This window comes from Canis aureus, chromosome 10, assembly GCF_053574225.1.
Source record: "Canis aureus isolate CA01 chromosome 10, VMU_Caureus_v.1.0, whole genome shotgun sequence".
NCBI lineage: Eukaryota > Metazoa > Chordata > Mammalia > Carnivora > Canidae > Canis > Canis aureus.
The window spans coordinates 26043506-26060470 of record NC_135620.1 but is presented as its reverse complement, the minus strand read 5'-3'; the positions used below and the strand labels follow the sequence as shown (position 1 = coordinate 26060470).

At 51.5% G+C, this 16965-nt stretch overlaps 1 protein-coding gene across 1 annotated transcript; it reads right to left on the bottom strand.

The window, feature by feature from the left end:
- Positions 1–8951: 8951 nt before the first annotated feature.
- Positions 8952–16168, bottom strand: LOC144322820 (uncharacterized). Its single transcript, XM_077913160.1, has 3 exons — positions 15917–16168; positions 15116–15280; positions 8952–9728 (listed from the first exon to the last, which is right to left on the bottom strand). The coding sequence occupies exons 1-3, from the start codon at positions 16166–16168 to the stop codon at positions 9573–9575; spliced, it is 573 nt and encodes a 190-aa protein (XP_077769286.1). The 3' UTR covers positions 8952–9572.
- Positions 16169–16965: the final 797 nt, after the last annotated feature.

Genomic DNA, 16965 nt, shown 5'->3' with positions numbered 1-16965 from the left:
TGCGGTTCTCCGCAACCTTGATTTAATTGGTCTGGGGTTAAGACTTATAAATGATCCCTAGATAATTCTAATCCTCAACTAAGACTGAGCTGCTATTGATCTAAGTAGCTAATTAGGGCAGTGGACTCCTAGTGTCTTCCTGCCCTTTCACATTCTCCTGTAAACCCAGGAAAGCTGAAATCTGGACTCCTCCCCCGGCCCAGGCTAGGCCAGACAGGGAAGGCTCCCTGTGAATGGCCATGTCTCTCCCTGCTGGGCTCTGACCGCTCTTTTGCTTTCTGTAGACTTAAAGCTGTGTCTCTGCCTTTGTTCACCAGTGTTTCCCCTTCGTCTAGGAGATCAGACATTTTGCATGATCTGAGCAGTTGATGGTACAACTCCATGATGATACATGTAGTTTTTTTGCTTTGTGTTGTTTTGCTTTGTATGTACCTCGATTTAAAAATTTTGTGAATCTTGGACAGACATAAGACAAATGGAACTGTGGCTTTTGCTTCCCAATCTACACAGCTGGCTTCATGTCAGCATGTTTCATATACTAAAAGCCTTTCTTTATTTTTTAAGATTTGTTCTATCTATCATCTATCTATCTATCTATCTATCTATCTATCTATCTATCTATCTATCATCTATCTATCATGCGCAAAAGCCAAGGAGGGGCAAAGGGAAAGAGAGGGGGAGAGAGAATCTCAAGCAGACTCCCTGTTGAGGGCAGAGCGCAACGTGGGGCTCGATTCCACGACCCATGATCATGACCTGAGCTGAAATCAAGAGTCAGACGCTTAACCAACGGAGCCACCCAGGCATCCCTAAAACTGGTTTTTGAAAATCATTTATGTCTTCCGGTTGGATGTTGCTATATGATCACAATGGCTCCAGTTGCCGAGCTTACGCATGACCTTTGGGCAACCCTGGAACTGTACCACATGGCTGCTACACAGCAGTTAATGTTCCACACAGGCTTTTAGACAGAGCTCCTACAATGCCCTGCTTAGAGATCCTGCACCGCTGTTAATGAAGGTCCAAAGTGTGGAATTGTTAGAAAGCATGTGTGCCAGCTGGACGAACCCTCGCACACCCAGTCTATATGCTTTTGCACGGTCTGTCCCCATTAAGAGCCCCGGGTCAGCCTGACCTGAAGCAGAACACAGGAAAGGATGGTTATAGTTCCTGTGGTGAATTTAAACCTCTTGCCACCACCTGCACCTGGACCTTAGCCAGTCCTCACCGGCAGGGCCAGAAGGGGTGCGCTTTCCTGAGCTCCCACGCGGACCACCCCTGGCTACTACCTCGTTCTCCTTCCTCTCCTCGCCTCCCAAGGGTCATCGTCTCCTGTCGGGCTGTGTGTGGGCCAGGGGCGGGGAGGAGGCCGCAGGCCCTCCGGGCACCGGATGCGGCAAGTGTGTCTGCTTCTTGATCCAGAGACAGTGAAATCACGCGTCTGGGGATGCACAGCTCAGATTGTTGTTTGGACACAAAGAGGAGCACTGGGCTGCCCCGGCCGCGCTCATGGCTGGCCGCGTCTCCCCGGCTCGGCCTCCGGCCTTCTCTGCTCTCCGGGCCCCTGGAGCCTGTCGCTCTGGTGCCACCTGCACCTGACAGGTCAGCCCGGGGTCTCCTGTCTGGACTCTTGTAAGGCGCAGTGGTGCAGAGCTTGGGGCAGCTGGCTGCGGCTCCAGGAGCGGGGGCACTGGCCGCCCCCCTCAGCCCAGAGGCCGATGGCGCAGGGAAGGAAAGCAGCGCCTTCCGCCCTGCCCCGGGGCTGCTGGCGAGCAAACTACTCATTAGCCTCCTGCCTCTAGAGCCGCGGTTCTCAGAGTTCCCAGGTCACTCGGAAACTTGTTAAAATGCATATTCTCAGGTCCCACCCGGACCTATTGGAAAATTCTGTGCACGGGTGGCTGTGAGAGCGCCTGCCCTGGGTGCGGCGTCACCGTGCTTAGGAACGGAGGGGAGGGGACCACGCTGACCGGCTCGGGAGCCCTGACAACGCCCTAAGCTCCGAGCCTCTGCTGGCCCATCGCGGGGCGGGGCCACGGCAACCCGGTCCTCCCGGCTCCTTGCCGCGCTTGGCAGGTCAGCTCCCAAGAAGCACGGCCCTGGTTCCGATCCTGCGCTGCTCCAGCGGTGGCTTTGTGCTGCTCTTGTGCTCCTGTCGTGTAGTCACCCGGGGGGCCGAGCTCAGGGGCGGACGCCACTGTCGCCCCGTCTCTGGATGCGTGTCCCACTCGACTCGGGCATAGTGTTCCGTCCTGCGGGGCGGTTCTCACGGGCAAGGCCTCCAGACGCCGACAAGAATGCCCTACAGTTTCTAGCTCCAGGGAAGGGGTCCCCAGGGGAAACGGCAGGGGACATTTCCAGCAAGACACGCCCAGGGCTGCTGGTGGCAGTCGCGGGGACATTGGTCTTGAACAGCGCCCCATCCCAGAATCCAGTAATGGGGGTGAGACGCTCAAGGGCAGCAGCAACAACACCCACCCATGTATCGGCCCTGCCTGCTGATGCAGGGTGGGGACTGTCCTTGGAGGGCATGTGCCACCGACTGCCCATGATGGGACAGGGGCTTAGGGATGGGGACAGGGCTCAGGTGACACCCAGCTTGGGTTGGGAGATGGCATGAGAGCTTCCTAGGAAAAGCTCAGTCCTCAGACTTTAATGGCAGGTGGGGACACAAGATGGAACCTCGTGGCGTCACGGAGGGTCCTGGGTGACCAGCACAACGGTGCGTGAATTTTGAATCTGAGTTCGGCCACCCACTAGGCAACGTCTGAGACATGGGGCACATGTTGTCGTTGAGATGCTCTTTTCTTCTCCATAAAACAGAATGAAACCTCCAGCATTGTGGGGTTCAGGTGGGTATTAAATCACATGAATCGCAGGAGAGCACCACGCAGACCACGAGCACTCGTGCAGGGACAGCCACTATGGAATGGGGGGGGGGGGGCATCAAGTTTTGCTTGGCCACTTGCCAGCTGTATGACCTTATACCTGACCTCTCCAAGCCTCTGCTTTCCCATGTGTGAAGTGGGGACAGTTTATATGCCTCCCACATAAAGTCACAGTGGGACTTAAGTCTGGAGGCCAGGAGACCCCAAGTACAGTCGAGACCCACGCAGACCTCCCCTTCTCCGTGGCTGGGTTACACCAGGGCCCCTTTACGCTTACTACTCCTTGAAGCCTACTGAGTCTACACTACCCACTGCTCAGCTGCTGGGCTCGTCCTGCATCTTGTTTTGAGATCCTGGGATTTAAAGGAGATAGACTGCTTACCTCTGCCTGGTCTTTGCTCTGCCCCCCTCTGCCGGCAGGAAGTCTCCCTGAACTGTCTCTAGGTATGGCAACACAAGGCTATATGGGGTTCCCACGCGAATGGGCCCCCCTGAGCCACAGCTCGGCCCCTGAGCCAAGAAACAGGCAGATTTAGCAGGTGAGTGTCCCAGTCACCTTCAAGCCAGTCCCACACGGCTTGTGTGTGAAACCCACCAGCTAGCTGCTTCAGCTCGGGTGTCCCACTTGGCATGCACAGGGGAAGACAGTACCCCCTCACAGGGTAGACCGACCTCACGGTGCTCTCCTGAGAAGAGCCTCCTGTGGGTCCGGATCCCATGTAACCATGTGTGACTGTTCCATTGCGAGCTGTGGGTCCCGTATCAACCTACACCTGCTCCTCTGCACTGCAGCATTCAAAACCTAAGACGCGGCTCTTAGTGATGCTTTCACAGTTCATTTTAGTAAGGCTTCCTCAGGAAGCTAATGACACTGACTCACAAAATGAGGTCGTTCCTCCACACCATATCCCTGTTTTCATTAGTTTTTTAGTCTTCCTCTGCCACAGTGACAACTTTGTGACCAGGCGTCTCAGAGGTACTTTCTGTTGCCCCTGCATACTTTCCCCCTTTTCTAGGCAGCTTTGAGGCTAGTGACCAAAGGCACCCAGGCCCAGATCTGATCTTGGTTTAGCACCAAGGCCCAATCCAGGGCTTCCTTTTACTTTCATTTTAGCTATTATGAATACCAATAACCAGCAGACAACACTGCTCTCCTCTGTGGCGCCTTGGGCAACATGACCTCCGTTAACCTCAAATCTCATTGCTTTGTGGATGGTCTATTTTATATGTGTGTCCCTCGGGTATTTATTCCCCCCCCGCCATACACACACTGGTGGGTCTCTGTGCAGCTTTAATCATGGTTTGAATTCTTTCTCCTTTTTGAGCTCAGAGGAGTTGTCCTTTCCCATATTCAGACTACTAGTCCTGCCAGCGCCTCAGGCCATGTACTTCAGGGCACCTTGGGTTAGGGCGGGAAGGTCCCCTGTGTGTTTAAGACTCAATCTACTGCCTATGGTAAAGAACATCTTTCCCCCTCGGAACTCTGGCCCCTTGGAGTGGACTCTTCTGAGCCATTGCAGTCCATTTGTATTCTTGTCCCTGCCACTGTGTCTCATGTCCCCACACGCACCTGACCTCCTGTCCCTCTGCTCCCAGTATCATTTGAATAAACACAGCTATCACCCTCCCCCCCAAAAAAATGTTCCTCGTTATTCTGCATTTCTCTATAGATCCAGTGGCTCACCTACTCTGAAGCTGAATCTCTCTAAATTCCATTGGTAACCTTTACCTGTCGTACCTGAGTATGGCACAGCTCATGCTCCAGAGCACAGGGGACCACGCAGCTCTTTACCCCCCGGGACCTTTCATCCTTTCATCCTGTCTCTTCCCAAACCACATTTCCATGACCCAGGGCTGTTCTAGCAAATCACATTTGTGACATGGACAGAAAGGATTCTGGGATCTAATTCTAGTGTGTGTGTGTAGGGGTGTGTGTGTGTGTGTGTGTGTGCTCCATTCCATCAAGCAATTCTCAGACACCAGCTGGGTATCCTATAATTCAACTAAACGATGACACTATCCACCCTAAGACAGCATGGGATCCCACAGGTTAAAGGTTCAGTCCCATGAGATCTCAGATGCCAGCCTCAGGCCCAGATAGAAGGCTACAGATAGAAGGTTAGAAGGCTACAGATAGAAGGCTACAGATAGAAGGTTCCAACGACTGCTTCTTTGGGTTCAATTAATTTGCTACAGTGGCCCGCAGAACTCATAGAAACATCTTACTTACTGGTTTATTTTACAAGGGTGAACTCAGGAACAGCCGATGGAAGAGAGGCCCAGGGCAAGGTGTGGGGAAAAGGCAGAGCTTCCATGCTCTCTCTGGGTGCACCACTCCCCTCGAGTCTCCATGTGTTCACCACCCTGAAGCTCTCCAAATCCAGTCCTTTTTTTTTTTTTTTCCAGTTTTTATGGCAGCTTCATTACACAGGCCTGATTGATGAAGTCAATGGCCATTGGTGATTGCTTGCACCTCTAGCCCTTCTCCGTTCCCCAGAGGTCTAGGGGTGGAACTGAGAGTTCCAAACTTCTAGCCACAGCTTGGTTCTCCCGGCAATCAGCCCCTAATCTCAGGAGGTATTCCAAAAGTCACCTCATTAACCTAGCCAAAGACACCATGACCACTCTTGCTACTTAGGAAACTCCCAGGGTTTTAGGTGCTCTATGCCAAGAAGAGTGGACAAAGACCAAATGTATATTTCTTATTACAAATCACAGTATCACTTTCCCTGAAAGTGAATGTTACTCTATTCGGTTTCACTGTCCCCTTGCAGGTATGCCTTCACCTCCTGGAGAGAGTATACCCTTTTTAGGGCAGGTTCCATGTCCCTTAGAGCTCTAGGGAGAGGGCTAGGCATATGGTAGGAATGCGATTTCTATCATGTTTGAGGGAATGAAGGAAAATAGCCAGCTAGGCTGTCAGGGTGCAGTGAGGCAAGACAACCACTGGGGGACAGTGGAGGACCAAGCCGTGACCTTGGCGGGAGCCTCGGGACGGTGCTCCAGAGGGGAATTGAGGCCGCGGTGCCCTCACCGTGCAGCCATGGTGGGGGTGGGGGTGGGGGTGGAGGTGGGGGTGGGTTGACCCCCGGCCCCGGGAGAGGCTCTCCCACAGGGTCTGGGGGAGGGCGAAGCACGAGGAGGGGAATGACCCACAGCCAAGCCCTTCCTATGTTCCCCCACTTGTTCATATGCCACCATCGTCCTTGAAACCCTGGGGCTGACCCGGGGTACCCAGAAATCGGGGGCGGGGGGAGGCTGGCGTTTCTTCACTTGGGCATGTCCCTTTTGTCGTAGACACACCGCTGACTTGCAGTGGGGTCCTGTCCTTCAGCGCAGCACCTTCACCCAGGCACAGAGGCCGGCCTGTCCAAGCCCCCCGGGGCCAGGAAAACACCCCGGGGCAGAGGAGCCCATCGCTCGACCCAGCTTGCTCCGGAACCCGCTGCCAAGCGCAGCCAGCGCCAGCAGTCGCCCGCAGCTGTGCCAGACCGCCTGTCTCCCGAGGGCACCGCCAGCATCGCCGTCCCGTCCTCCCCTGCCCGGCCCTGCGCACAGGAACCCGACCCAGCCGCCGGCGACGAGGCCCCCGCGCGGAAGCCTTAGCCCGCGGGGAGGGGCCGGGGAGGGGCCGGGGAGGGGGCGGGGAGGGGGCGGGGGCCCGGCGGTCGCGGGCGGGGGCGGGGCGCTGACGCGCAGAGAGCGCTCGGTACTCGCCAGCCGCCTGCCCGGGCCGGAGGCCAGTTCGCAGGGGTGCGCGGGGCACCGGCGCTCAAGGTCACGACCTCCCCGCTCGGACGCGGCGAGGGCGGTGGCGGGGATCGAGCCGGGGCTGCGCTGAGGACTCGCCGTGGGCCGGCGGGCCTGGTGGCTCGGCCCAGGGGGCTTCTTTCGTGCCCCGTCCGGGAGGACGTGCTGGGGAGCGACCCTCTGCGTGACGCCGGCACCTGCCGCGCCGCCCCGGCCGCCTGGGGACGGGCCTGCGGTGGCTTTGCCGCGGCCGCTGGAGTTCACGCCCGCCGCTCCCTGTCTCGGTGGAGCACCGCGCACCCTGCCCCCGCGCGGGGCTCGAGGGGACCCGGCCACACGGCCTGCTCTGCCCACCCGCCCCCCAGCCCCGGGCCAGCTCTGCGCCCCGCCCCCCAGCCCCCGGCCAGCTCTGCGCCCCGCCCCCCTGCCCCCGGCCAGCTCTGCGCCCCGCCCCCCTGCCCCGGGCCAGCTCTGCGCCCCGCCCCCCTGCCCCCGGCCAGCTCTGCGCCCCGCCCCCCTGCCCCGGGCCAGCTCTGCGCCCCGCCCCCCTGCCCCCGGCCAGCTCTGCGCCCCGCCCCCCTGCCCCGGGCCAGCTCTGCGCCCCGCCCCCCTGCCCCCGGCCAGCTCTGCGCCCCGAACCCCCACCTGCTCCCGGCCAGCTCTGCCCCTCCCCCGCCCCCCTCCTGACCCAGCCAGCTCTGCCCCTCCCCCGCCCCCCCTCCTGACCCGGCCAGCTCTGCCTCCCGTCCCCCACCAGCCCCCACCTGCTCTGCACCCCCCCGCCCCCGCCAGCTCTGTCCCCGCCCCCATCCAACATCCCCCCGCCCCCCGCCAGGTGTGCATGCCCCCGCCCCTCCCCCCGCCCCCGCCGCACCTGCGCGGGCCTTCATCCCCTTCCCCCGCCTGCTGCCAGGCGGCGCTGCGCCGGCTCCAGCTCCCGCGCTCTGTCCGGAGCCGCCTCCTCCCGACGCCCTCCGGGCTCCACCCTGTCTCTGAGCCTCGGCCCTCCCCAGACCCTGTTCCTTTGGCCCCGTCTGCGCTCGCTCTTTCCCACGCGTAACTAACACTAGGTGACATCTCCTCTCCCAGGCTGCGAGTCCCTGCAGCATAGGGCAGTCGTTCCTTCTTATTCCATTAACAAATGTCTATTGATCAACCAGCACGTGCCAGGCCCTGAGCTAAGGGCTGAGGAGGGGGAGAGCCATGGTCTGACTCCTGTGGAGCCAAGAGCCTAGCAAATAAACAGCGAACAAACACAAAAGTCATAGATGGGGATAAGTAGTGCCCACAGAGAGCACACCTATGTGGCTGGAAGGGGATGGGAGCTAACTTTCAGCGCATGAACAGGAAGGGACTGTCCCGCGGGAGACCTTGACAGGAGAAAGTGCCTGAGGGTCGGAGCCCGGTCTGTGTGTCACCTGGCAGCTGCCACTGTCCACACACACTGGGGAGGAGCTGGCCGTGGGCGCCACAGGGCAAGGCCTTCCAGTGAACTGATCTTCTAGAAATTGATGGACAACTAGTGTGAGAGCACAGTGAATGAGGGGTAAGAGATGCAGCGGTGAACCTGGCATGTCCAAGAGGAGCTCCTGATTTCCCTACCCACCCTGCCCACCCCACTGTCTCTCCCATCTCAGGAAGGAGAAACGCCATTCCGGTGCTGCCCAGGTCCCAAATCTCGGGGGGATCTCTGACCCTCTCTCATATCCTAGAGCCAACTGCCAGCAAGTCCAGGCAGCTCCACAGGACTAGACTCTGGCCACCGTGTCTCACCTCCCCTGCCCCATCCCAGTCCAGCCCGGTAGGAGGATGCCTGCCAGGTCTCAGGCTTCCACTCCCAGCCCTCCCCACCAGAAACATAAGTCAGATATGGTGCTGCTCTGCGCAAACCCTCTCAGAGCTCCCACCTCACTCAGACCACGATGTGATATACACGCGTGCATTACACAGTGGCGTGATCACCCATGAGACCCTACGTCCTCCTGGCTCTTCCTCCACCCCTTCTCACCCACTGTGCTCCTGCGGCCACCTTGTTTTCCTGAAACATGCTGAACACACCCCCACCTCAGGGCCTTTGCACTTGCCTCTTCCTCTGCTGGAGTACTTCCTGCCCCCACTCCCCACACCAGATATCCACATGGCTCCCTCTCTTAAAGCCCTTTATGTCTCTGCCAAAATGTCAATTTAGTATGAACACTCTGCCTTCTCCTTTGCCCAGCTGCCCCCTCCCTCCACATCTACCTCTGAAACCTCCCTTTTTGTCTTCCAGGATATTTACCATGATCTGACACATTTGTTATTTATTTGCTTGCTTGTTGTCTGTCTCTCCCCACTAGGGTGGAGGCTCACTGGAGGGAAGAACTTTGTTCACTGTTGTATCGCCAGCACATAACACATCTCTTGGTGTATGGCAGACATTCAAAAAAAATATTTGCTGAAATCTGAAACAGAGCCAGGGCCAGTCCATGGAGAACATCCTAGACTATATGAATGGTGTGGATTTTATTTAAAAGCAGTAAGAAGCCACTGGAAAGTTTTAAGCAGTGGGTGCAGTGATCTGCCTCGTATTTTGAGTTACTATGGGTGTGGTGGGGAGAGTGACTGGAAGCAGGGGTCAGAGATGGGGCTGGTGGAGAGGCCGGTGAAGGTGCCAGTGGCTTGGACCAGGATGGTGTCAGTGAACATGAAGAGAAGGCTATGAGCAAAGTAACTGGCATGTCAGCTGGGAAGAAGGAAGCACCCGGGACCAGAAGATCTCCTGCTGGGGCCCTAGTCCTGTGTGATTCTCCATCAGCAGCCTGAATGCCGAGGACAGCCCCGCTGTACTGGTGCTGGGGCAGAGGGAGGGGGATTTTGCTCTGAGCTCATCTCCTGCAGAGGGAGTCTGAGCTGGGCCACCCACACTTCTCCCCTTGCGCCTGATGGTGAGCATCTTCACAGCCAGGGCTGTGCTGTTCCTGCGTATCTCTCACTTTCAGCCCTCTGCTCACACATGCGTATCCCTGACGGTGTTCGGCACTGTTGTAGGTCGGTGTCTGAGAGCAGGTGCTGAGACAGCTTGGAGTACCGGATATCTGTCGGGGTCAGGACCTGTGAAAGGTAAGGGAATGGTGGCGAACAGCGGGAGAAGTCCATATGATGTACGCCCTACAGAGCCTCAGCCAATGTGGTGGGGATCTGGGAGCCAGAACCACCCACTCCGTGTTGGGCCCAAATGGCCAGGCCTTGCACCACCGAATAGGGGCCGTATGGAATGGGTGCAGCCCCAGGTGAGAGGGCACTCTGCAGCGGAGCTGAGTGATCCTGAATGCCAATAACAAGAGACATCTGCTGCCAGCATGTCCCCAGCTGGACAGCAAGTCCTTTCTTGAAGGATCTGTGTCTGCTGCGGAGAGCATCTAACTGGGCTCTTATGCCAGAACCCACGGTCTGTCCCTCTCCAGTGTGAACTGGCTCTCAGGAAGAGTTTCTACCACAGTTTGGCTCGTTCTAGGCCTCTCGGCCAACTGACCCGATTGAGCTCATGAACAAGCCACTGGTCTTATATCAAAGCATTTCTTCAAACTCCAGGGAGTGCTTCAAGACAGAGGTGGACAACCTGAAATTCATTTTGTGAACCACTGTAGAGTTATTTCAGCATCCGTTATTTGGTGGAAAGATACAGGCTTCATGGTCAGATACTCTAGTGTTCCAATCCCATGTCTGCCACACACTGACCCCACGACCTCAAGCAAGTTAAGAAGCCTTCTGGTAGTGCTTTCTCTCTTTTGTAAAATTTGTAGAATGATGCACAGAAGACAGGCACTCAGGATGGAGTGCTAGCGTCTTGTAAGCCTTGTCTTCTCATTGGCCTATGGGTGTCCCCTGAATGAATGAGTGTCACTCACTATCAGGTATCTGTGCCCTGTCTTACGCAGGCCACAGCAGCTATCAGCTGCACTGGGGCAAGGGCTACTCTTCACACTTGCAGAGGTGTAACTGGGAGCTACCCTACTTTAGTCTTTCTCTTTCTGTAGGAGGCTCATCCATCTGACTGTCACCTCACCACCCCATGGGCGCTGCCAGTCTCATGGCTGCAAGTGTAGGCCTAGCCCAGAGTCCTGCCCAGAGCCAGCACATGCCACATATTGGCCACCATGACTGTAACCTGCGGGATACGATGGGGTACTCAACAGTACCCCAACAGTCAGCTCATGACATCCTCTGGGAATGAGTCTCAATTTTAGCTGACCTCAGCCCATCTTTTTGGGATCTCACTGGAACATCAGGCAGCATGCTGCCCCGGCTCAACTATAAAGTTGTTGAGGAGGGAAGCATTCGCCATAGTTGACTGGGGGCACCGGTGACTTCACCTCTTCCTGGCAAAGCTCTCCTGAGCTCCTTCTTTAAAAAAAACAAAAAAAAAATTTATTTATTTATTCATAAAGACACACAGAGAGAAGAGAGACATGGGCGGAGAGAGAAGTAGGCCCCCCGCCAGGAGCCCAATGCAGGACTCGGTCCTGGATCCCAGGATCATGCCCTGAGCCAAAGGCAGACGCTCAACTGCTGAGCCACCCAGGCGTCCCAACCCTGAGCTCCTTCTTGTCAGTTCTCTTCCACCAGAAGATACTCAGCTTTTCTTTGGGTTGTGAGAGGGAAGACTCCAGTTCCATAGGGGGAACACCACAACTTCCAGTAAGACGGCAAAGATTCTAGGTTCGTTCCTTTCAGCAAACTGCTCCCTGCTTTTTCAGAACAAAGCCCTTCACTTTGCTCCATCAAGTCTGGTGTAGTGGGGAAAGCACCAGCTACGGATCTAGCAAGACCTGAGTGCAAATCCTATGAGGTCTTGAGCAAGTGAGCTCGAGCTCTGATAGTTTCCACTCCTTTCTCGGTACTGCTTATCCCTCAGGTTAGCTGAGGGCTTAGGAAAGTAACTGCCTCAGACACAGCTGTAACCTGCTCCACAGCATACACTTGTCATCGCCTTTTGCCAAGGGAGGAACACCAAGAGGGCTGTGCTGGTGTCTGTCTTACATAATGCTGTGCGATTTGTACTCGATGTGAGGAAATGGAAAGTTCTGGCATCTGGTGTGCTAGATCATGACCAAGCAAGTCAGCAGGAGAGCAGGTGCCTGAAAGGGTAACTAGCTGTAGTGTGGCCCTGGGAGGGACTGTCATACATAGTAGGAGCCTCTGAATGGTGAGGCAAAAGATAGAAGGTTGTGCTTCTCTCCCACCACTGCAATCCATATTTACATTGTGCTCTGGACAGGTTGAACCAGGAAGATGGCCCATACTCCTGCTCTGTCCACTATGTGCAGGTGAGGCTGGCACACACCACAAACACAGAAAAGGATGGATTTCTCCAAGCAAGAAGAAGGAAAGGATTTAGGGCTCATAAACTTATAAATCCAACTGGAAGATTTTAAAGGCAGGAGCCATGATTGTCTGGTGACTATTGAATACTTCTGAATACAATACCTGGCATACAAGGGGTATTTAATATACAGCACATTGCCAAAATGAAGGATAAAAATCATATGATCATCTCAGTGGATGCAGAAAAGGCATTTGACAAAATTCAACATCCATTTATGATAAAAGCTCTCAATAAAGTGGTATAAAAGAAACATACTTCAACATAATAAAGGCCATATATGACAAGCCCACAGCTAACATCATACTGAATAGTGAGAAGCTGAAAGCTTTTCCTCTAAGATCAGGAATGAGATAAAGATGCTGACTCTCACCACTTTTATTCAACTTAATATCAGAAGTCATAGCCGCAGCACTAGGCAAGAAAAAAAATGAAAAACATCCAAAATGGAAAGAAAGAGGTAAAGCTGTCACTATTGCAGACAACATGGTAATATATATATATATATTTTATAAAAAATAAAAATATATTATATATATATATATATATATATATATATATATATATATAACCTGTAAGAATCCACCAAAAAACTGTTAGAACTGATAAATGAATTCAGTAAAGTTGCAGGATGCAAATCAATATCCAGAAATCTATTGTGCTCCTATACACCAATAATGAACAATCAGGAAGAGGAATTAAGAAAACAATCTCATTTAAAATTGGATCAAAAGAACCAAACACATAGGAATACATTTAACCAAGGAGATGAAAGACCTATACACTGAAAATTATGACACTAATGAAAGAAATTGAAGAAGACACAAATAGGGGGAAAGATAAAATGGAACGATAAAATCCATCCTTGTAGATTGGAAGAATTAGTACTGTTAAAATGTCCATACCACCCAAAGCAATGTACAGATTCAGGGCAATCCCTATCAAAATTCCAATGGCATTTTTCATAGAAAGAGAAAAAAACCCCATAAATTTCATATAGAATCACAAAAGACTTGGAACAGCCAAAGCAGTCCTGAGAAAGAGGAACAGAGCTAGAAGGATCATGCTCCCTGATTTCAAACTCTATCACAAAGCTGTAGTAATGAAGAAATTATTGTACTAACGTACAAACAGACACATAGGTCAATGGGATGGAAGTAAACCCATACATAGATGGTCAATTTACGGCAAAGGAACCAAGAATATACAATGGGGAAAGGACAGTCTTTTCATTAAGTGGTGCTGGGAAAGTTGGACAGCCACATGCTAAGGAATGAAAGTAGACCACTCTTTTATACCATACACACAAATTAACACAAAATGAATTAAAAGTTTGAAGGGAAGACCTAAAACCATGAAACTCCTAAAAGAAAACACAAGTGGAAGCTTCTTGACAGCAGTCTTGCTGATGATTTTTTTAGATTTGGCACCAAAAGCAAAGGCAACAGAAGGAAAAAATAAAGAAATGGGACTCCATCACACCAAAGGTAAGCATCAACAAAAGGAAAAGGTAACCAATGGAAAGGGAGAAAATATTTGCAGATCACATATTTCATAACAGGTTAACACCCAAAATATATAAAGAACTCCTACAACTCAATAGCAAAACAACAATCCAATGAAATAATGGGCAGAGGATCTGAATAGACATTTTTCCAAAGAAGACATCCAGATGTAGGACACACTCAGGAAAATATGTTCCACATCACTAAACGTCAGGGAAATGCAAACCAAAACCACAATGAGATACCACCTCACACCTGCCAGAACGGCTATCGTCAAAAAGGTAAGAAATAACAAGTACTGGTGAGGATATGGAGAAATGGAATTTCTCCTGGTGCACTGTAGGTGGGCATGCACATTGGTGTGGCCACTATAAAAAAAGAGTATGAAGATTCCTCAAAATATTAAAAACAAGTCTACCATTGATCTAGCAATTCCACCTCTGGATAATTATCTGAAGAAAATAAAAACACTAGTTTGAAAAGTTACACATACGTTGCATTCATTGAGACATTATTATGTACGATGGCTGAACTATGGAAACAACCTGGATATTCACCAATGGGTAAAGATGATGTGGTGTACACAAACACACACACATGTGCACGGACACACACCAAGGAGTATCATTCAGCCATAAAAAGGGATGAAACATTGCCATTTCCAGCAACATGGGCAGACCTAGAAGTACATTATGCCAAGTGAAGTAAGTCAGACAGAGAAAGACAAATACCATATGATTTCACTTACATAGAGAATCTAAAAAACAAAAAACAAAAAAATAAAAAGCAAGGTCATGGATACAGAGAACAGGTCAGTGGTCGCCAGAGGTGGGGGTGAAGGTGGGCCAAATGGGTGAAGGTGGTCAAAAGGCTCAAACTTCCAATTGTAAAATAAATATGTCATGGGTTTGGAATGTACAGCATGGTGACTAAAGTTAATAATATTGTCCCGTATATTTGAAAGTTGCCAAGAGAGTAAATTTTAAAGGTTCACATCACATACACACACACAAATTTGGTAACTATGTACAGTGACAAATGTTAACCGGACTTACTGTGGTAATAATTTCTCAATACAGACAAATATCGAGTAATTATGTTGTCCACTTGAAACTAATAGAATGTTGTATGTCAATTATACCTCCATTAAAAATAAATAAATAAATAGGGATTTCATGGTCTAAGAAATAATAATAAACTAATTAGACATTGGTGGTGAATACCAAGAAAGATGTAAAAAAAGATATTTTAAAAATTGAGAAAAAAAAAATTAAAAAAAAAAAATTGAGAATGTGGAAGCATATATCAGACCACATGTAATTTAGGCTCCTGTTGGGAAGCATTTTAGTTAGACTTTCCTGGGGGAGTACACAGGGGAGAATCAATCACATCAAAGAATAAAAAGTGGAAAATGACTGATTCAAAGGGAATGGCTTTAGAAATGTAATCATTTGAACTACAGAGGGGAAAACTAACGTACGACATCGAAAGAGCCCCTGTGATTTTCTTCCTTTATATAATTTCTATTAAAGTAATATATGTACTTAGTTTTAAAAGACAGTTAAAAAAAATATCATCTCAAGACTTGAGTTAAAAGAGAAACATACTACCTGGTAGGTAGCAGCCACCGCCCCACACCAGGTACCGACCGTGACGCAGGCCGTGGCCGCACACCCGCAGCCGGCAGCTGCCTGGTGCTGTGCGCTCCGCCGCAGGCTGGGAGGCGGTGAAGGCCGCAGAGTCTGGCAGCCCGGGATCTGTCGGGCAGGGCGCTCCTGGGCAGAGGAAACCGGAAAACATCAGGCTAGAAGCTGGGAAAGGGGGCCTCTGGCAAGCTACAGACGACCTTGAACCACACGGGAGGTTAGGAACGCCAACCACCACGCAGTCCCAACCCCCTGTGTAACTCCTGACCCCCCAGATTGAACAAAGGAGAGCTGCTGTCGACCTCACTGATGATGGGAACAATCTACAGCCTGTATTTCCTATGTCGTATATATCATATACTGCGTTCTTGTCATAGAGGCCGAGAAAAGAAAATGTTATTAAGAAAACCATAAGAGAGGGAGGTCTGGGTGGCTCAGTGGTTGAGCGTCTGTCTGTCTGCCTTGGGCCCAGGGCGTGATCCTGGGGTCCCGGGGTTGAGTCCTGCATGGGGCTCCCTGCATGGAGCCTGCTTCTCCCTCCGCCGGTGTCTCTGCCTCTCTCTCTCTCTCTGTGTCTCTCATGAAAAAATAAATACAATATTTTAAAAAATCATAAGAGGAAACACAATGTACTGTAAAAAAAAATCTGCATATAAGTGGACCCATGCAGTTCCAACCTGTATTGTTCAAGGATGAACTGCATATTCTGCTCCTCCTTTGTCGAGGCAGGGTCTTGACCCAATTACAACATCGGTGTTTACCTACCTGCCCACCCACCTGGGAGAGCTGGAGAGGATGGAAGTGGTAGGAGGGGACAAGGCTTGACAAAATTCTACTTCCTATCCTTTCCTCACATGGACCCCGGATGATATTCTCAAAGGGATGATGCCCGCCTATTCTTTGAAATTGTAGTGCAGTACTGCTAAAATGCCATCTTTTATTCAAGCCAGAGATGCCTGGGGCCAGAGAAGGAGCTTCTTTGTGTCTTTTCTGCTTGGTCTTGTGACTTCTGGCCATGTCACGGGTCTGGGCAAGCTGCCTTTTGGGACAATGACCCTTCAAATGTCAACAAGCTGCTCTCCTCAGGGAGACAAGAGGCAGAAAGTCAGTCTGGGCATGGCATGTGGAACACTCTTCACCAATACTGTTAAGCTTTTTGAATGCCCTTTATTCTCTGTTAAAATATTCTCAGCCACAAAATTCAACTGTATTTTTTCCTCAAATATCTGCTCTATCAGACACTGTGTTCAGTCTTCCCCCATTCAAGGGAGTGCTTGCTGAGTTTTATGGTGGTGGAAAAACAGTACCCGACTCACAGAATGAGGCAGTATTTCTAGAAATCTGGTAGCTAGGGGTCTGGTCTCTGTGGCTATAATGCTGTATGACCTCTGACACTCTGTGTAACTTTCCTGGCTCATCTTTCTCAAAGGCAAAGCAAGAATAATAATTCAAGGAGGTGCCATTTAGTTTTATTTCAATTTTTAATGCTTCTGTTTATGTAGTGTTTTCAAGCTCCTTCATGTTAGGGGAATAAAAGCATTAAAATGAGAATTGCACAAGTAATGATTCTAAAGCCTTGCTCAGTAACAAATGGCCAAATGGAAGGGTGTAGACCATCCTTGCGGAGCCTTCCTCATTGCTCATTTGGATGCAGCCCACACCGGTTCAGCATGTAATAAGGCCAGGTCTTTAAAAATTCATACTAAGTCTCAGTTTCTGTCCATGTACAAATTCCATGCTGGCTTGGGGTAATTTCTGCAAAGTGATTCTGTCTTTCTCATAATTTATGCCCTCTTTTCACTCTGTGGGGACTG